General features: G+C 46.4%; 2 protein-coding genes across 7 annotated transcripts in view; one reads left to right on the top strand and one right to left on the bottom strand.

Moving 5' to 3' along the window:
- Positions 1 to 11,184: 11,184 nt before the first annotated feature.
- TIMM17B (translocase of inner mitochondrial membrane 17B) lies at positions 11,185 to 15,723 on the bottom strand. The gene is made up of 6 exons (XM_004376867.2): positions 15,646 to 15,723; positions 14,776 to 14,875; positions 13,011 to 13,074; positions 11,851 to 11,979; positions 11,655 to 11,765; positions 11,185 to 11,563 (listed from the first exon to the last, which is right to left on the bottom strand). Exons 1-6 carry the CDS (start codon positions 15,669 to 15,671, stop codon positions 11,475 to 11,477), a joined length of 519 nt encoding a protein of 172 aa, XP_004376924.1. The 5' UTR covers positions 15,672 to 15,723; the 3' UTR covers positions 11,185 to 11,474.
- A 153-nt stretch (positions 15,724 to 15,876) lies between these two features.
- Positions 15,877 to 18,257, top strand: part of PQBP1 (polyglutamine binding protein 1) — a 9,428-nt gene continuing 7,047 nt past the window's right edge. Inside the window, exons 1-2 of one of the 6 annotated variants that reach the window (XM_004376862.2) lie at positions 15,877 to 16,006; positions 16,407 to 16,491. In XM_004376862.2, the coding sequence (XP_004376919.1) occupies positions 16,425 to 16,491 (67 nt within the window). In that variant the 5' untranslated portion in view covers positions 15,877 to 16,006; positions 16,407 to 16,424. Of the gene's footprint in view, positions 16,018 to 16,038; positions 16,219 to 16,391; positions 16,492 to 18,257 lie in introns of those variants that run through there. The other 5 variants (XM_023731870.1, XM_023731868.1, XM_023731867.1 and 2 more) reach the window with 5 other exon arrangements.

Genomic DNA, 18,257 nt, shown 5'->3' with positions numbered 1-18,257 from the left:
CTGGCTACCACCAATGACCACCCTGACAGGGAACACAACAGAGAGTCCCTGATGGAGCAGGAGAAAGGTGGGGTGCAGAACTCAAATTCTAATAAGAAGACCAGACTTAATGGTCTGACTGAGACTGGAGGTACCCCGGAAAGCATGACCCGTGGATTCTCTATCAGCCCACAACTAAAACAATTTCCGAGGCCAACTCTTCTGACAGGGATTGGACTGGACTATGGGACATAAAGTGATACTCGTGGGGAGTGTGCCTCTTATCTCAAGTAGATACAAGAGACTAAACAGGCAGCTTCTGTTGAGAGGTGAGACGGGAAGGCAGAGAGGGTTAGGAGCTGGCTGAATGGACATGGGGAATCAGGGGTGGAGAGGAGGAGTGTGCTGTCACGGTATGGGGAGAGCAATTAGGGTCACATAACAATGTATGTCTAAATATTTGTATGGGAGACTAACTTGAAATGTAAACTTCATTTAAACCACAATAAAAAAAATTGTCAATATGATCTCCTTATTTTCACTGTTACTTTTTTTAAAAAATTATTGAGGTAAAATATATATAGGAAAAAATTTACCATTTTAACCTTTTTAGGTGTAAAATTCAGTGACAGTAATTACATTCACAATAATGTGCAATCATCACCACTATCTATTTTGAATTTTTTCATCACCCCAAACAGAAACTCAGCAGCCCTTAAGCAGTAACTCCCCATTCACCGTTTTTTTTTTTTTATTGTACTTTTAGAGGAAGGTTCACAGAACTAGTTTCTCATTAAACAATTAGTACACATATTGTTTTGTGACATTGGTTACCAACCCCTCAACATGTCAACACTCTCCCTTTTCGACCTTGGGTTCCCTATTACCAGCTTTCCTGTCCCCTCCTGCCTTCTAGTCCTTGTCCCTTGGCTAGTGCGCCCCTTTATTCTCATTTTGTTTTATGGGCCTGTCTAATCTTTGGCTGAAGTCACCCTGTTACTTTTGACCAATGGTCTTCCTTGGTCACTTAAGAAAAAACAAAACTCTTGTATGTTTTCTCAGACCATGACTACTGCTCTGAATTTAATTTATTGCACTATCTGTGGACCTCCCCCTCTACCTGAAACTCTGACAAAAAATTTAATAACTTTTCTTTTAACTACCTCAGAAGGTAGCTTTCTTTCTAAAGATTCCTTCTGGTACTTAAGTTTCCCTCAAAAAATTAATCCATATCTCAGTCTTATAAAAATTGGCCCCTGCGTGTATATTTTCACCAAAAATACAATAAAATGCTTTTTGAAATTTGGACCTTGACCTCACAAAGTGCTTCTGTTGAGCTTATTACAACTCTTTAAGCAAGACCTCACCCATCGAAATGGTAACTAATGTTGGGGCTATGCCTGGCTACAATACTCCCTTTGTTCTTTTCAGAGACACTTCAGCCTGGTTTGCTGCTACTATTTAACTCCAATTAATTATCTGCCCATCTGGAGGAATACAAATTGGCTCGTTCCTGCTGTGATAAATGATACTTATACATCTAACAGAGTCTGTGCTCCACTAAGATACTTACTGCTACTTATGTTGCACACTAATTCATCCTGTGTATTCAGGGTAGTTGTTAGAGACATTAGGATACTTAAAGCGACCACCTCTTCCATGGTCCATGTTTCCCTGAAGATACCCAAAAGGAGGCAAGCATGGGCTGCTCAGAATTCCCCACCGGGATAATTGACTCTTCATGTGAGCTGCAATCCCCACAGTGGGGATAATACAATTGGAAAAGGTGGTCCAAAACTTGTCTCTGACCCTGGTAGATGTCACAAATGACATAAATTCTACTCTAGAGGCACAACAAACCAGTTTAAATTTAGATTCATTAGCCAGAGTTGTCATGAACAATCGCATAACTCTTGATTTCCTTTTAATAGCCAAGCGGGAGTTTGTGCCTTAGCAAACACTTCTTGCTGCACCTATATAAATACTACGGGTCAAGTAGAACAGTCTTTGATGAGTCTAAAAGAAAAAGCCATCTGGATCTCCCAAACAGATCAGTTGGACTTTGGGACATGTTTCATTGCCTGGGTTTAGTAATCCAGGCCCCTGTCTTCAGGGTCCACTACAAGACCTAATAATCACCTTGTTTCTGGTAATTGCCTGTGTCACATTTGGCCAAGTATTTTGTCCAGAATCTTAAATGCTACTGTGCAGCCACTGTTACATCAGAGGATTCAACAACCCACTGTATAACAAAAGGAGCAGGAGAGATTAACCCTACCTAGTCCTACTAACCAGTTGCCATGGAGTAGACTCTGACTCACGGTGACCCCATGTGTGTCAGAGCAGAACTGTGCTCCACAGGGTTTTCAATGGCTGAGTTTTCAGAAGCAGATCACCAGGCCTTTCTTCCGAGACACCTCTGGGTGGTCTTGAACCTCCAACCTTTTGGGGCAGCTGAGTGCATTAACCCTTTATACTACCCAGGGACTCCCTAGTCCTACTACATACCACTTTCTCTGAGCCACCTGCAGATCAGCAAAATCTTGGCAATGATAAAGATCAGAATATCATAGAATAATGTCAGACAGCCTGGCTTCATTTGACTATAATAGAGTTTGACTCCATTTTTTGTTTGCCTGCTGACAGTTTTTAAATCCTTATCCCTCTCCCTTCTCCCCCACATTTGGGCAAGCTGATAAGAAAGTCTAGGTGCTCCCTCCTTCAGCACTGGCAGGAAGCTCAAACCATGCAAGTCCTGGTGGGCGAGTGGGAACCCTCACCCTGGGCCCACTGTCTAACCACAATAAAATCCCAACCCAGTCCTTTGCCTACTTTCTCAAGCCATTTTCAGACGTGGTTGGGAGCCTGCCCTGCTCTCCCCTAGAAAGTCTCAGTATGTGAGCAATAACTTTTTCATACCCTCATGGTGTGTGTGTGGCATCATCAGTCTTGATATCCAAACTAAACTTTTGGTGTGTGGCTTTGGGGGGGGGGGTCCATCCTGCCTCGGGCTAATGTGACTGCTGCTTCTTTGCCGTTTACAGTTTTAGACTGACTTCATTCCTCCTGCCTTCTAGATAAAAAATATTCAGATACTCAATCACAGAATTACCCCTACTTCCTGACAGCATGGAGTCCAGAGCAAAGTCCTGCTTAACCTTTAAGTCTTCCTGAAATAATCTAACACAAGCCCAGATCCTGCAATAAGTCTTTTCTAACAACACCTTTTTATTAAGACACTGCCAGAGTTTCACATGATGTGTATTCTCTCTCATTTCAATGACCCAACTTTGTTCAACTATGGTATGCTTCTTGTGGACTTTGGATGGAGGGCACTGACATTATTTGCTTTAAAAATACAAGAGAATCATCTAAAAATCTCTTAGATCTAATAAGAGAAGCAAGGTAACCAGACACAAGACAGATTACAAAATACAAAGATAAATAGCTTTTCTTTACACATACCTAAAATTAAAAACTGTAATAGAAAAGGATACTGTTCATTATGTTAACAAAATCCATCAACTTCCTGTGAATAAAACTAACAAGTGTGAGCTCTGTACATTTTTACTGAAGAAAGAAAAATGATCTATAAATGGGGAGACATATTATGTTCCAGTTGTGAAGAAACAACGGTGGAATAAATGTGTCCCCCAAATTAATCTATAAATGTAATTTAACACCCCCCCCCAAAAAAAAAACAAAACCCACTGCCGCTGAGTCAATTCGGACTCATAGCGACCCTACAGGACAGAGTAGAACTGCCACATAGGGTTTCCAAGGAGTGCCTGGTGGATTCAAACTGCCAATCTTTTGGTTAGCAGCCAAACTCTTAACCACTACGCCACAAAGGTTTCCAATTTAACACCAGAAGGATTATTTTCAATTATATTCAAATTATTAAATACCTCAAACACAATAATGAAGAAAAATGAATACCTGTGTACTCTCATTCCAACAAATCTCAGTCTTTTGCCATTTTCCTCAAGTTTTCCTTTAAGAAACAAAATATTTCAGCTCCAGCTGAACCCAACTATGTTCCCCTACCCAATCTCATCATCCTCCCTCCTTCCAAGGTAACCACAACTTTGAATTTATTATTGGTCATTCCTTTGCATGTTTTTATTCTTTTACTATATAATAAACCAAAAATCAAACCCATTGCTGTCAAGTTGATTCCGACTCATGGCGACTCCATGTGTTATGGAATAGAACTGCTCCAAAGAATTTCCTTGGCTGTAATCTTTACGGAAGCAGATCACCAGGCCTTTCTTTCATGGTGCTGCTGGGTGCACCTCTAGCACTACCCATTTGTTGAAACATCTCGGTTGGTATTCTGTCAATTCCTGGAGCCTTGTTTTTTGCCAATGCTTTCAGTGCAGCTTGGACTTATTCCTTCAGTACCATCAGTTCTTGGTCATATGCTACTTCCTGAAATGGCTGAATGTCGACCAATTCTTTTTGGTATAGTGACTCTGTGTATTCCTTCCATAGAATCCTTCAGTATTGCAACTCAAGGCTTGAATTTTTTCTTCAGTTCTTTCAGCTTGAGAAATGCCAAGCATGTTCTTCCCTTTTGGTTTTCTACCGCCAGGTCTTTGCACATGTCATTATAATACTTTGTCTTCTCAAGCAGCCCTTTCAAATCTTCTGTTCAGCTCTTCATCATTTCTTCCTTTCTCTTTAGCTGCTCCACATTCAAGAGCAAGTTTCAGAGTCTCTTCTGGCATCCATTTGTCTTTTCATTCTTTCCTTTAGTTAACAATAAAGAAAATCCCTGTTAAGGCTGAGCCCTGGAATCTTAATTAGGGAGCATAAGAAAGAAAAAACAATTAGGTCTATGGCACTAAATTTTTACTGCAAAATACAAAGGAAAGGGGTAAAGGAGATTACTTTTTTTTTTTTCAATGAAATAACCAGCATATTGCATTTTCCTTTTACAAAATGAAATCTCAATTTCTTTAGGATCTGCCCCACTTAACCCAATTTCTACTGTGATTTCAATCTGTACACCCCTTTCTTTCTCCAAACTGGAGTCTAACTTCTGGGGAGCGGGCACAGGGGAGAGGGCTGTCCTTGGAGGTCATTTGTTCACAAAGCCATCTTCTGAGATGTACCAAGTCCTGTATGGTTCTAAGGTGTTACCCCATGCACGATGCTTCTGCTTTATCACTCAGACTGGGTATAGGGTACCTCTGTGCTCCCCAGGTGCACTGGAAACATTTGCTTGTTTCCTGTCTTTTTAACAACCACTTGCTTTCTTCATGTATGATGTCCTTGATGTCATCCAAAAACTCATCTGGTCTTCGGTCATTAGTGTTCAATGCATCAAATCTATTCTTTCAATGGCTCTAAATTCAGGTGGGATATACTCAAGGTCATATTTTTGCTTTTGCAGACTTGTTTTAATTTTCTTCGGCTTTAACTTTAACTTGCATATGAGCAATTGATTGTCTGTTCCACCGTTGGTCCCTGCCCTTGTTCTGACTGATGATACTGAGCTTCATCAACTCTTTCCACAGATGTAGTCGACTTGATTTCTATGTATTCTATCCTATAGGTTCACGTGTATAGTAACTGTTTGTGTTGGTGAAAAAAGGTATTTGCAATGAAAAAGTCATTGGTCTTGCAAAATTCTATCATGCGATCTTCAGCATATTTTCCAGCTACCGATCTTCTTCGTTTGCAACTTTCACATTCCAATCACCAATAATTATCAATGCATCTTGATTGCATATTTGATCAATTTCAGACTGCAGAAGTTGGTAAAAATCTTCAGTTTCTTCATCTTTGGCATTAGTGGTGGGCGCGTAACTTTGAATAATAGTTGTATTAAGTGGTCTTCCTTATAAAACCAAAAAAAAAAAAAAAACCTGTTGCCATCGAGTCAACACGGACTAATAGCGACCCTATAGGACAGAGTCGAACTGTCCCACGGGGTTTCCCAGGAGTTGCTGATGGATTCGAACTGCCAACCTTTTAGTTAGCAGCCTTAGCTGGAAGCGCCCACTTGTCTATGCCAAGAAATTTGGAAGACAGCTACCTGGTCAACCAACTGGAAGAGAGTCATATTTGTGCCCATTCCCAAGAAAGGTGATCCAACAGAATGCAGAAATTATTGAACAACATCGCTAATATCACATGTAAGTAAAATTTTGCTGAAGATAATTAAAAAATGGTTACAGCAGTACATTGACAAGAATTGCCAGAAATTCAAGCCAGATTCAGAAGAGGATGTAGAATGAGGGATATCTTTGCTGATGTCAGAGGGATCTTGCTGAAAGTAGAGAATACCAGAAAGATGTTTCCCTGTGTTTTATTAACTATGCAAAGGCATTTGACTATGTGGATCACAACAAATTATGGATAACACTGCAAAGAATGTGAATTCCAGAACACTTAATTGTGCTCATGAGGAACCTGTACATAGACCAAGAGACAGTCATTCGAACAGAACAAGGGGATACTGTGTGGTTTAAAATGAGGAGAGGTGTGCATCAGGGTTGTATACTTTCACCATACTTACCTGATCTGTATACTGATCAAATAATCTCAGAAGCTGGACTATATGAAGAAGCATGTGGCATCAGGATTGGAGGAAGACTCATTAACAACCTGTGACATGCAGATGACACAACCTTCCTTGCTGAAAGTGAAGAGGACTTGAAGCACTTACTGATAAAGATCAAGGACTACAGCCTTCAATATGGATTATACTTCAACATAAAGAAAACAAAATCCTCACAACTGGACCAATAAGCAACATCATGATAAACAAAGAAAATACTGAAGTTGTCAAGGATTTCATTTTACTTGGATCCACAATCAATGCCCATGGAAGCAGCAGTCAAAAAATTAAAATAAAAAAAAAAGTCATTTGCCAGAAGAACAAATCTGTCTTGGAAGAAGTACAGCCAGAATATTCCTTAGAATCGAGGATGGCGAGACTTTGTCTCACGAGCACTGGATATACTATCAGAAGGGGACCAATCCCTGGACAGGGACATCATGCTTGGTAAAGTAGAAGGTCAATGAAAAAGAGAAAGACCCTCAATGAGATGGACTGACACAGTGGCTGCAACAATGGGCTCAAGCATAGCAATGACTGTGAGGATGGCACAGGACCAGACAGTGTTTTATTCTGTTGTACAGAGGGTAGCTATGAGTCCGAACCAACTGGACGGTACTAACAACGAGGATAACAAATGGAAGGTTCCTCTGCCACCTCAGAAGGAACACACCCATATGCTTGTGAGTAATTCGATGATACTGCAGAGGTGATCCCCATTTGCCAGCTCCAGAGGTTGGCCCTAAATAGGCCTGTTGAGTTGATTCCCAGTTCCCAAAGTCAGGGCATCAATCTCTATGTATCCCCAGGAGAGGTGGCCCTCCTACCCACCTGGATGATCTAGGGGGGAGAGGCACAGGGGTATGAGAACTACCCTGCCCATCCTGCCCCTGTTGTCCAACTGCCACTAAAGAGAAGAGGAAATAGGAACACTCAGAGCAGTGTTCTCTCAGCTCTCGTCTGTCAAATCTTGTCTCTCTCTTTCCTTTTCTCTCAACTCTCGTCTCTCACTTTCTCTTTCCCTTCCTCTGCATTCTCACCTTCTCTCTTTCTTGCTTTTTCTGTCTCATTTTGACTCTCTTTGCCCGTGTCTCTGTCTCTCTGAATCTCGGTCTCTGCCTCCTTCTCATGTCCATTCTATGTATCTTTTTTCCTGTCTTTGTTACTTGTTGTACAACTGTCTTTTTCTTGGATTCTTTTTTCTGTATCTCTGTCTCTCCCTAGCATCTCTGTAAACCCTGGCTTCTCTTTTTCTTGGTATCTATGTCTCTCTGCCAGAGAAGCTTCCATCGCTCTTGAATTCTCTCAAACTCTCTCTGTTCCTCTCCACCTCTATCTCCTCTGCCTGTCTTTGACTTTCCCATCTCTGTCTCTCCCCAGCCTCTTGGAGTCTCTCCCTGAGGAAGTGGATAGGGTGATCCCTGACCCTACTGTCAGAGCTGGGTCCCCTTGTTCTTCCCTGATTCTACCTCCTTAAAGCCCCTTTCCCCCTTGAGGCCAGATAGATGGCAAACCCAGGAGTCACAGGAAGTGTGGGAGCCACCAGCCAGGGAGACCAAAGCAGAGAAATGAGGAAGGGGCTGAGACACAGATCAAAACAGAGGCAGAGATGGAAGCTGAGGCAGGGAGGAAATGGGGAAGAAGGCAGAAAGGAAGAACCCGAGGGAGAGCCACTAAAATTCTTGTTAGAAGCAAGGTGGGATTAAATTACAGATGAGAAACAGAAGAGAGAGGAGAGGAGAGGAAGACCCAGAGAGAGCCAGACACGAGATGCAGGTCGGGCATCTCTCTGCCTCCCCCAGGTCCTCAACCTAGAACGTAAGCAGGCAGGTGGGCTGAGGAGGCCTGGCCTAGCCCCTCAGCCCAGCTCACAACTCTCCAGGCCACCAGGGAACCATTGTTTCCTTGCCTTCTCTCCTGCATTTGCCTCCATTTGCCGCTGTGTCTTCCCATCTTTCTACCTGCATTTCTGGCCCCCCCACAACTTTCTGTTCTCTGTCTCTGCCCTTTCTCTTTGCATCTTTCCTTCTATCTCTCATATATCTCTCTTCTCTCTCCATCACTCTCTATCTCCCTATGTGCCAATATGTATGTCTCTCAAGTTCTCTCTTATCTTTGTCTCTCCTTTTCTCCCTCTGTCCATCTCCATTCCTCTCACCATTTTTGTTTCTCTCTCACCTTCTCTCCATCTCTGTTGTCCCTCCCCCGCCAAACTGGGTCTGACCCCCACCCCCCAGTCCCTCCTCTTAGGGAGAGAACCAGGCCACTTAAGGCCTAGGTCAGGTCAGGGGTGGGGCCTGAGGCCCCAACCCCGGCCCCAGCTCCAGATGGACAAAATAGAGTCAAGATAGAATGAGCCTAGTGGCACAGTAGTTAAAGCACTTGGCTGCTAACCAAAAGGTCGAAGGGTAGCACTCAGAAAGATGTGGCAGTCTGCTTTGTAAAGATGACAGCCTTGGAAACCCTATGGGGCAGTTCTACTCTGTACTACAGGGTTGCTATGGGTCAGAATTGACAGGCAGCAATGAGTTACTTTGTTTTTTATGGTCTAGAGATTGTTGAGTCAGGGACTGTACAGGAACAGAGTCCATATGGAAGGAACCAGGCAAATACAGTAGGGATAGGGCCTTAGAGTTGCCTATTGTCATTAGGTGCCCTCAAGTCGATTCTCATAGTGAGTCTATGACAGAGAACTGCCCCATAGCATATTCTAGGCTGTAATTTTTATGGAAGCAGATCGCCAGGTCTTTCTCCCACTGTGCTACTGGGTGGATTGGAACCTCTGACCTTCCGGTTAGCAGCTGTGTGTTCAACTATTGCACCACCAGAACTCCTTAAAGGAGACTGAGTCTATATATAAAGGAGAAAGGGCCTGAAAAGAGCCATGAAAGGCAGCTCCAAAAGAAGAAGGGGTAGGTAGGGCCTGAGAGAGAGGAGCCTGGAGGTCAGGCCTTGAGATGCGAGGGCGTGGAGACTGCGGTGGGGGGCGGGGGCGGGGGAGCCTGGAGATTCAGGGATGAGAAAGGCCTGGAGGAGGTAGCGAGACAGCGTTTGATAGGATCAGGGTAAAACCTAGAAATACAGGAGGATGAGGCCTAAGGAAACCCTGGTGGTGTAGTGGTTAAGTGCTATGGCTGCTTACCAAAGGGTCAGCAGTTCAAATCTACCAAGTGCTCCTTGGAAACTCTATGGGGCAGTTCTACTCTGTCCTATAGCGTCACTATGAGTCAGAATCCACTTGATGGTATTAGGTTTTTTTTTTAACAGGGGCCAAAGGAAAGGAAGGACAGGGCCTTGGAGGATCCTGAGGGGGCAGGACCAAAGAAGGTGACCTGCAAACACAAGAAGGGTGGCAGCCTTGGATACTCTGGGTGTGACTGGCACCTGGGTCCCACAGAGGTGTGCATGTCTTGCGCTGGCATGCCTGAGGACTGTGGGTTTGAGACCGGGGCCCTGCCAGTGCACTGAGAGAGCTGTGTGCATGGTGCCTGCTACCCCCACCCAGCCCTCACCTGGGCCCAGGTGGCCATGCACTGCCTGGCAATGAGTCACTCAAGCCAGGAGGTGTCACAGCTCTGCCCCTACTGGAGGCTGATGGCTCCCCACTGGGGTCTTGGGAGGCTCAGGGACCCTGCATTTGCAACCCCATAGGGTGGTTTTGTACGGGAGAGATGTTTCCACTTCTTTGCAATGGTTTGGAGAATAGGGGCTTTTGTTCTCCATGAGGCCATTTGCATGGAATGCAGTTGTGTCCACTGGAGCAGTATGTGTGAAGAAAACAGTTGACTCCTCTCTGGAGGACTCTGTGCCTCCCTGTGGCATTTGTACTGAGAGGACGTTTCTGCCTCTGTGAGGAACGTGCATGGATAAGACAGGGTTTGCTACTTTCCACCTCTATGGAGCCCTTTGCAAAGAGAGGACAGCATCTGCACCTCAGTGGAGCCAACTGCATGGAGGGGACAATGTTTGCCCCACACCTGTAGGAGTTTACACAGAAGTGACAGCGTTTGGGGGTGGTACCCCCAAAACCTCTTTCCCATAACCTTTCCATTCCAAAATGAACTCATTTCTGGTTCTTTGTGGTTGCCCTTTAAAAAAAACAACTGACAATCAACACTGAGCATCGGAGAGCAGAAGTGTCTGTGTAATACGGAAGTGGAGACTGACATAGGATTTGAGGAAGCCGGGTCTCTGTGAACCCTACTTCCATCCCAGGTTCATGATGAGGCCACATGAAGGGGGATTATCTTCCCAAGTGGAGTGACTAGTATTCAGAAGGGAAGGGCTCCTTGTGAGGTCAGACTTCCCGCCTTAGGGATGGGGATGTATAAGGAGGGGTCAGGGGTGCTGGGGTATGTGGGGGCTAGGAATGCAACATGCAGAACCATACCGCCACTACCACCTCTGCAATGCTTGTCCACTCATTTCTTTTTTCAAACTCGTTCCTCTCTGTATGATTTATCACGTGGCCCCCCCACACCCCTATACATGTACCTCACATTGATTCATGTCCCCCTCCTGCTCATTCATCCCATGGACATTTACTAGAGCTCATTCTTTGTGGGAGTTCAAGTTCTATGGCTCTGCCCCTTATCTGAGGAAGGGTTTCCATGGGTGGTTCAAGGAGTGCATAAATAGGCATTTCAAAACTGGCTTTAAATACTCTTCAGAACACCACACAAAGGGGCTGGGGTGAGAGCTTGCTACATGTGAGAGTGGGGCTGGGGTGCCCTGAGAGAGAAAGAGGGGACCCATCCATCAGGGCAGCTGGGGTGCCCCACCCCCACCCTGGGACAAAGGAGCAGAGTAGAGACCCTCTCCGGAGGGTCCTGGGGCCAACTGGGAGCCAGCCCTCCCTTCGAGGTAGATCATCGGGGAGGGAACCGAGGAGGGGCTCCCACGGTGGTGGCGTTAGGCGGTCACTTCCTCAGTGATACTGCTGATAGCTGGGATAGCCTGGGGCCGGGGCACCCTCCTTGGGGGGCAGCTGGCTGGGGTCCTCCAGGAATGGGGGTGCTGGGGAAGGGAGAATCAGGTAAGGGCAAGCAGAGGAGGCTGGGCAGAGCATTTGCCACCCCTCCCTGGCCAGTGTCTGCCATATACTCACCATTGCGGAACTGCTGGGCAGTGTAGCGGGTGAGGAGAATGCCAACACCCTCGATGAGAGCCAACAGGATACCCCCCATCATTGCCGAGCCCACCATGGCCAGTGGGCCACCTGGAGGAGGGGGGCAGAGAGACAGCAATGAGGGCAGGGAGAACAGGGAGGAAGGGGCTGGGGCCAGGGGCCGGGGGGTACTCACTGCGGGCTGCCAGCACAGCACCAGTCAGCGCTCCACTGGTGATGGAGTTCCAGGGATCCTCCTTGCCCCGCAGCCGCACCAAGCCACAGTCAATCGTGGAGAATAGGCCACCCCACACTGCAAAGCTACCTGAAGGGGGACCAAGGCCTAGTGTTCCTGGGAACTCCCGAGACTCCACATCCCAGGGTCTGGGGACTTCCAAAACCTAAATGCTCTGCCCAAGAATGGAGAGAAAAGCCCAGACACAGAAGCAGATGGCAAACTCCCAGGATATACTCCCTATCTGTCTCTGTCCTGTGGCAGCTCCCATTTCAAGCTATCCACAATGGCCATCAATACTTTATACTGAGTTTAAAAATGTTTACAAGTAGATTCATCTTTTACATGGTTTTTAACAAAGCAACTTTGATCTTTGTAACCACCACACAGAGTTGGAATTCTGATCTGATTTCAGGGAGGACTAACTAAGTAAATTAATCCATTGCCATCAAGTCAATTCCGACTCATAGCAACCTTACAGGACAGAGTAGAACTGCCCCATAGGATTTCGAAGGCTGTGCATCTTTACAGCAGCAAACTGCCATCTTTCTCCCGTGGAGCCACTGGTGGGTTCAAACCACAGAACTTTCAGTTAGCTGAGCTCTTAACCACTGCACCATGAGGGAGAAAGACACGTTAGGAAAGCCAGGTAATAAAAATGATAGTTAAAATGTTGACTGATGGCTTACTGTGTGCCAGGCCCTGTTCTTGATACTGTGTGTTATTTGACTTCTAAAATTTTACATTAGTTAATATGAAAGTGCTCAGTACAGCGATCTTAACAACTTTGTATATATTCTGTAAATGTTTGATATATAAATTACAAAACTACTGAGGTGGTTACTGTTATCATCATCCCATGTTACACAAGTTCAGAGAGGTTAAGCCACTAGCCCAAGGTCACACAGCAGGGAAGAGCCAGGCCTGGATTTAAACTCCAGAACCCACACTCTCGCCCCTCTCTATTAAATTGCTGGAAAATGTTGCCACCCTCCCCCCAGGAAATTCCAGACAGAGTTGGGGCTGGAATTTGGGCCCCAACTTGAAGTCTAGACCCAAAGGGGCAACCTTCTCCCCCACCGACTTTGCCTTCGTATCTTGTGTCTCCTGAAGCCTCTCACCTCCAATCTGGGGGGCTCGAATCCTCACAGCGCTGACACTACCTCTCAACCGGTGCTGAATTCCCTGGGGGAAAGTGAGGAGGTGGGGAGTCAGGACAGGGGTGAGGCCACCAGCAAACAGGATTTCTGGCTTTTAAAAGAGGAATGGGGATGGGAGACCTGTTATGGGCATCAGGGCAGAGATGTGGAGAAGCAACCAAGAACTAGGGGGCTGGGGAACACCCCAACATGGGTGCTCTCAGAAATGGGTTGAGAAATTCTAATTCATTCATCCATTCAATAAATGATTATTGAGTACCTACTACATGCCAGGCACCATGCTGTATGCAGGGATACAGCAATGACCAAGGGAGACCTGGTCCCTGCCCTTTTAAAGCTCACATTATAGTGGGAAGTCAAATTCTAAGTAAGGATACAAACCAATAAACAAGACAGTTCCAGACAGTGATAAGCACTCTAGAGGGAACAGGATGAAGAGCGATGATAGTGGCTGAGTGGTCATGAAAGGCCTCTTCGAGGAGGGGGCATTTGTGTTTGACCTTGAGGATGAGAAGGAAAGACCTGGGCAGAGATCACGGAAAGAGCATTCCAGACTAAGGCGACAGCAAGTTCAAAGGCTGTGAGGTAGGCATGAGACTGGGGTGCTGGAGGAAAAGCAAGGAGGCCAGAGAGTGTAAAGCAGAGTGTGCAAGGAGGAGAGTGGCAGAAGATGGGCTATGGAAAGTAGGCAGTTAGACTGTGCAAGGCATGGTAAGGAGTTTGGCTTTTATTTTAAGAGTAACAGGAAGCTATTAGAGAATTATAAGCAGTAGGGACAAGGATCGGATCTCCCTTTTTAAAGGACCCTTCTGACTGATGTGTTAAGAACAGACTCTAAGCGGGTAAAGGCAGAAGCAGGGAGATGAGTGAGAAGGCTACAGCAATCATGGGGATTCACGCCAGAATGGTGGCACTAGAAGTGGTGAGAAGTTGCTGATTTGGGGATATATGTTTTGGAGGCTGAGTATGCAGGTTTTGCTGATGGATTAGATGTAGGATGGGGTGTGAGGGAAAAAGAGGAATCAAGAATGACTCCAAGGTTTTTGGCCTAAACAATTAGAAAGATGGAATTATAATTTCCTGAGATGAGGCTGACCAACGAGGTTAGGTCTGGGAAGGAATCAGGAGCTCAGTTTTGACTTGAGTTTACGATTGGTGATCCAAGTGGAAACGTCAAGTAGACAGCTGGGTATGTGGGTCTAGAGTTGAGGGGAGAGACAGGGCTAGATATACAAATTGCAGAGACTTTGGCAACTGGATAGCATTTAAAGCCCTGACATTTGATGAGATCTCCTGGGGGTGGGGGGTGTTGTCAGAGAAAGAAGACGACTGTGTTAAATTAAAAGGATTTTCTCAACTTTGGGGCTGTTCCTCCCTCTATCAATTAAACTTCTGTCACCTTCCTCTATCCATGTTTCTGACCCAGAATCTCCCTCCACATAAAATTTGTTCTGGCTTTGTACACACATCTAGGATTTGATGATGACTGTTTTAACAAGACAGCATTTCCACAGAGGAGCCCCAGTTGGGGGTAGGGGGAACAGAGGCCGTGTTTGCAGTTCCCCCAAGACCCCAGATCTGGAAGCCAGGCCCGGCACATAATAGGTGAGCAGGCATCGGAATGAATCAGTGCATGTGACTGGCAGCTACATGCAGTTTTCTGAGCAGTATCCTGTGTGGGCTGGTCAGCCAACCCCCACACCACCCAGGGAAGGCCAGGGCTTACGACGGGGGCATTGCGGAAGCCTTTGATGGCTTGGAAGACTCCGCCACCGATGACACCCATGGTGAAGGCTCCACCGCAATCATCCACAATGCGCCATGGGCTGCAAGAGGGAAGGGAAGGAAGACGTTAACTTGAGCCCTCCCCCATGCCCTGACACACGGACTCCCAAATTTTTTCTTCGCCCTACCCGCCTACTCTTCGCAGCCAACTAAGGAATCAGTCAATTGCTTTACTATTACCAAAGATTAAATGAACTGACACATGCAAAGAGTTCGCATGTTTAAATAAGCGCTATAGGAGTGCTGGCTTGCTAGTATTGCTATTAAAGCAGGATGAGTAGCACTCCTTTCTCCAACAATGGGCACATCCAGTCGAACCCAGCCCTCTTTCCCCTTTTAATCGATTTTAATCGATTGGGAAAAACCAAGAACACATGGTGGGGAGGATCCAGCACCCCCTCCTTGCCAACAATAGGCTCATCCAGGCCCCGCTCTCCATTACCTAAAGAGACCTGGGGAAAACCACGCGTGGTAACCCTGCGGATTGCTCCCTGTTGCACCACCACTTCCCGGCTGAAATGGATTCGACCAGCATGTCTCTTTTCGTTAACAAAGAGGGGCTGGGAAACACAAAGTCAGGGATAACGGGAAGTGGTTCGGCCTGTACCGCACCTCCTCCAAGCGCACAGTTGCTGCCCCTCTTAACGAAGCCCGGGTGGGAGGAACCAAGCGGGGGAGCGGAAGGAGATAAGTTTCTAAGTCTCCCGAGTCTGGGACGTGGCGCTGTGTGCCCGGTGCCTCCCCCGCCCGCCTCCCACGGCTGGCCATGGCCCCGCAGCAACAGTCCCTATTCCTGTACCCATCGCCGTACCACGGCTCCCGAGCATACTCCTCCATGGCGCCCGCGTCCAGCCGCGAAGACAGACCCGATCCGGCCGGGCCACGCCCCCAATGTAAACGCACACAGGCGCCCGAGTTTTCCACCTATTCCAGGACAAGGGTTGGGTCGCTTCACCATACGTAAGTCCAAAGGCGCACTCTCATTGGCCACCTAGGTTGCGTCATCTGTCCACCGCAGCCTCCGAGCGTCTCTCAGTTACCTAAGGGCTTGGGGAGGAAAGGCCTTGTTCGGTGCTTTGGGAGGACAGAGTCGTGTGGTCCCGGTGACCATAGCGGCGACGAGGGAGAGGCGGCCTGTCTGACAGCCTTCCACTGCCCGCTAGACTGTATTGGTAACACCAGGGTGGGCGCATTCTTTTGGAGCTGGAGGAGGGTCTGCATGCGGCTCCCCCATTTCAGCGCTTTGGTTCCTCCCACCCGGCAGTCTTTGCGGGATGTTGGGTGATCCCATTTCTGGGGCGCGGGGAAGACGCGCTGGACCCCTTCGGCGGTGGGCGGAGCCTGGGCCTGGGAGAGGAACCCGGGACGCGAGCACTGTAGGAGGGTGGGTGAGAGTTTGGTAATATTGCCACTTACATCCTCCACCTTTTAGCGCGTAGGTTCCGCCCGCCCAGCTACTGGTGCACATGGGGAGGTGGGGGTCAGATGAGTATATGCTGGGGGGAGGCGCTTGGTTACAGGATCTGGATCCTAATCCTCATCTGATCTGATTTTTAGTCTGTCTGCCTCTAGGTCTGTCTGCTACCCGCTATGCCACTGCCCGTGGCGCTGCAGACCCGCTTGGCCAAGAGAGGCATCCTCAAACATCTGGAGCCTGGTGAGAGCTAAGAGCACATGTGCCAAGCTTAACAGGCACTTTGTGGTTGATATTGACACTTGAGCCTACTGTGAGCCAGGCAGTGGGATGAAAGGCGTTTCATTGTTAAGAATATGGATTCCTGACATCCATTCCTACCATGTGCCAAGCACTGTAGGGGGATAGATATTTTATCCTTAACAATATTGACAGCTGATGCCTGTTTTGGTTTATTGCATTCCAGGTTCCGTGGGGTAATAAGGCAGTATCTAATAGTAAGGATAGCTGACATCTACTGCAGTCTCCTGTGTGCCAAGTACAGTTGTTTACAATACTGATAGATAACACGTATTTCAGGCCTACTGTTGTGCCAGCCACTATGCTGATGATATATATCTATATTATTCACCTTATCCATAGCTGACATGAATTTTGGGCCTAAGGAGCCCTGGTGGTGCAGTGATTAAGAGCTTGGCTGCTAACCAAAAGGTCGGCAGTTCGAATTCACCAGTGGCTCCTTGGAATCCCTATAGGGCAGTTCTACTCTGCCCTGTAGGGTTGCTATGAGTCGGAATCTACTTGATGGCAATGGGTGTTTTGGGTTTAAGTGCCTGGCGGAGCCCTGGTGACGCAGTGGTTAAGTACTCGGCTTCTAACTGAAAGGTTAGTGGTTCGAACCCACCAGCTGCTCCTCGGGAGAAGGATGTGACAGTCTGCTTCCATAAAGATTTACAGCCTTGTAAACCCTATGGAGCAGTTCTATTCTGTCCTGTAGGGTCACTATGAGTTGGAATCAACTCAGTGGCAATTGGTTTGGGTTTTTTTTTTTTGGTTAAGTGCCTGGCATACGCATTACTGTTCACAGTATAAAATAAGTGATTGCAAGAATCTTATCATTTAGGCCTACTTGCTGCTGCTACTAATATTTATACGTTATTGTTAATAATACTGATAGCTGGCATTAATTTTGGGATACAATATGCTAGGAACTGAAAAATACTTCTTACTGTTCACCATATTGAAATTTACATCAATTATAGGCCTGCTCTGTGCCAGGCATAGACCTTATGGTTAATAATACTGATAATGACCATTGATATTAATTGTAAGCCTCTTGAGTACCAGGTCATGTGCTGATGACATAACATCTGATTAACAATACTAATGACTATAGCTGACATCTATTTTGGACATACTATTTGACAAGTACTATGCTGTTGCTGACATATACATTTCAATGTCAATTATATCCATAGCCGAAATCTCTTCTAGGCCTATTGAGGGCCAGGCCCTGAACTGGTAGTATACACCTTTTTTATTCTATTAACTGACATCTATTGCAGGCCTATGTGCGAGGCCCTTTGCCAACACTATACCTTGCCACTCAGAACTGAATGGATTCAGAACAATGTTTCTTTTTAATATTTTTATTGTACTTTAGATGAAGGTTTACGGAACAAATAATTGCTCATTAAACAGTTAGTACACATATTGTTTTATGACAATAGTTAACAACCCCACGACGTGTCAACATTGTCCCTTCTCAACCTTGGGTTCCCTGTTACCAGCTTTCCTGTCCCCTCCTGCCTTCTAGTCCTTGTCCCTCGACTGTTGTGCCCCATTAGTCTCGTTTTGTTTTATGGGGCTGTCTAATCTTTGGCTGAACGGTGAACCTCGGGAGTGACTTCATTACTGAGCTAAAAGGGTGTCCGGGGGCCATACTCTCGGGGTTTCTCCAGTCTGTCAGGCCAGTAAGTCTGGTCTTTTTTGTGAGTTAGAATTTTGTT

Source organism: Trichechus manatus, unplaced genomic scaffold (assembly GCF_000243295.1).
Source record: "Trichechus manatus latirostris isolate Lorelei unplaced genomic scaffold, TriManLat1.0 scaffold00046, whole genome shotgun sequence".
In the NCBI taxonomy this organism is placed as follows: domain Eukaryota; kingdom Metazoa; phylum Chordata; class Mammalia; order Sirenia; family Trichechidae; genus Trichechus; species Trichechus manatus.
Note: the sequence above shows the minus strand (reverse complement) of the source record. Positions and strands in the feature narration are given on the sequence as shown.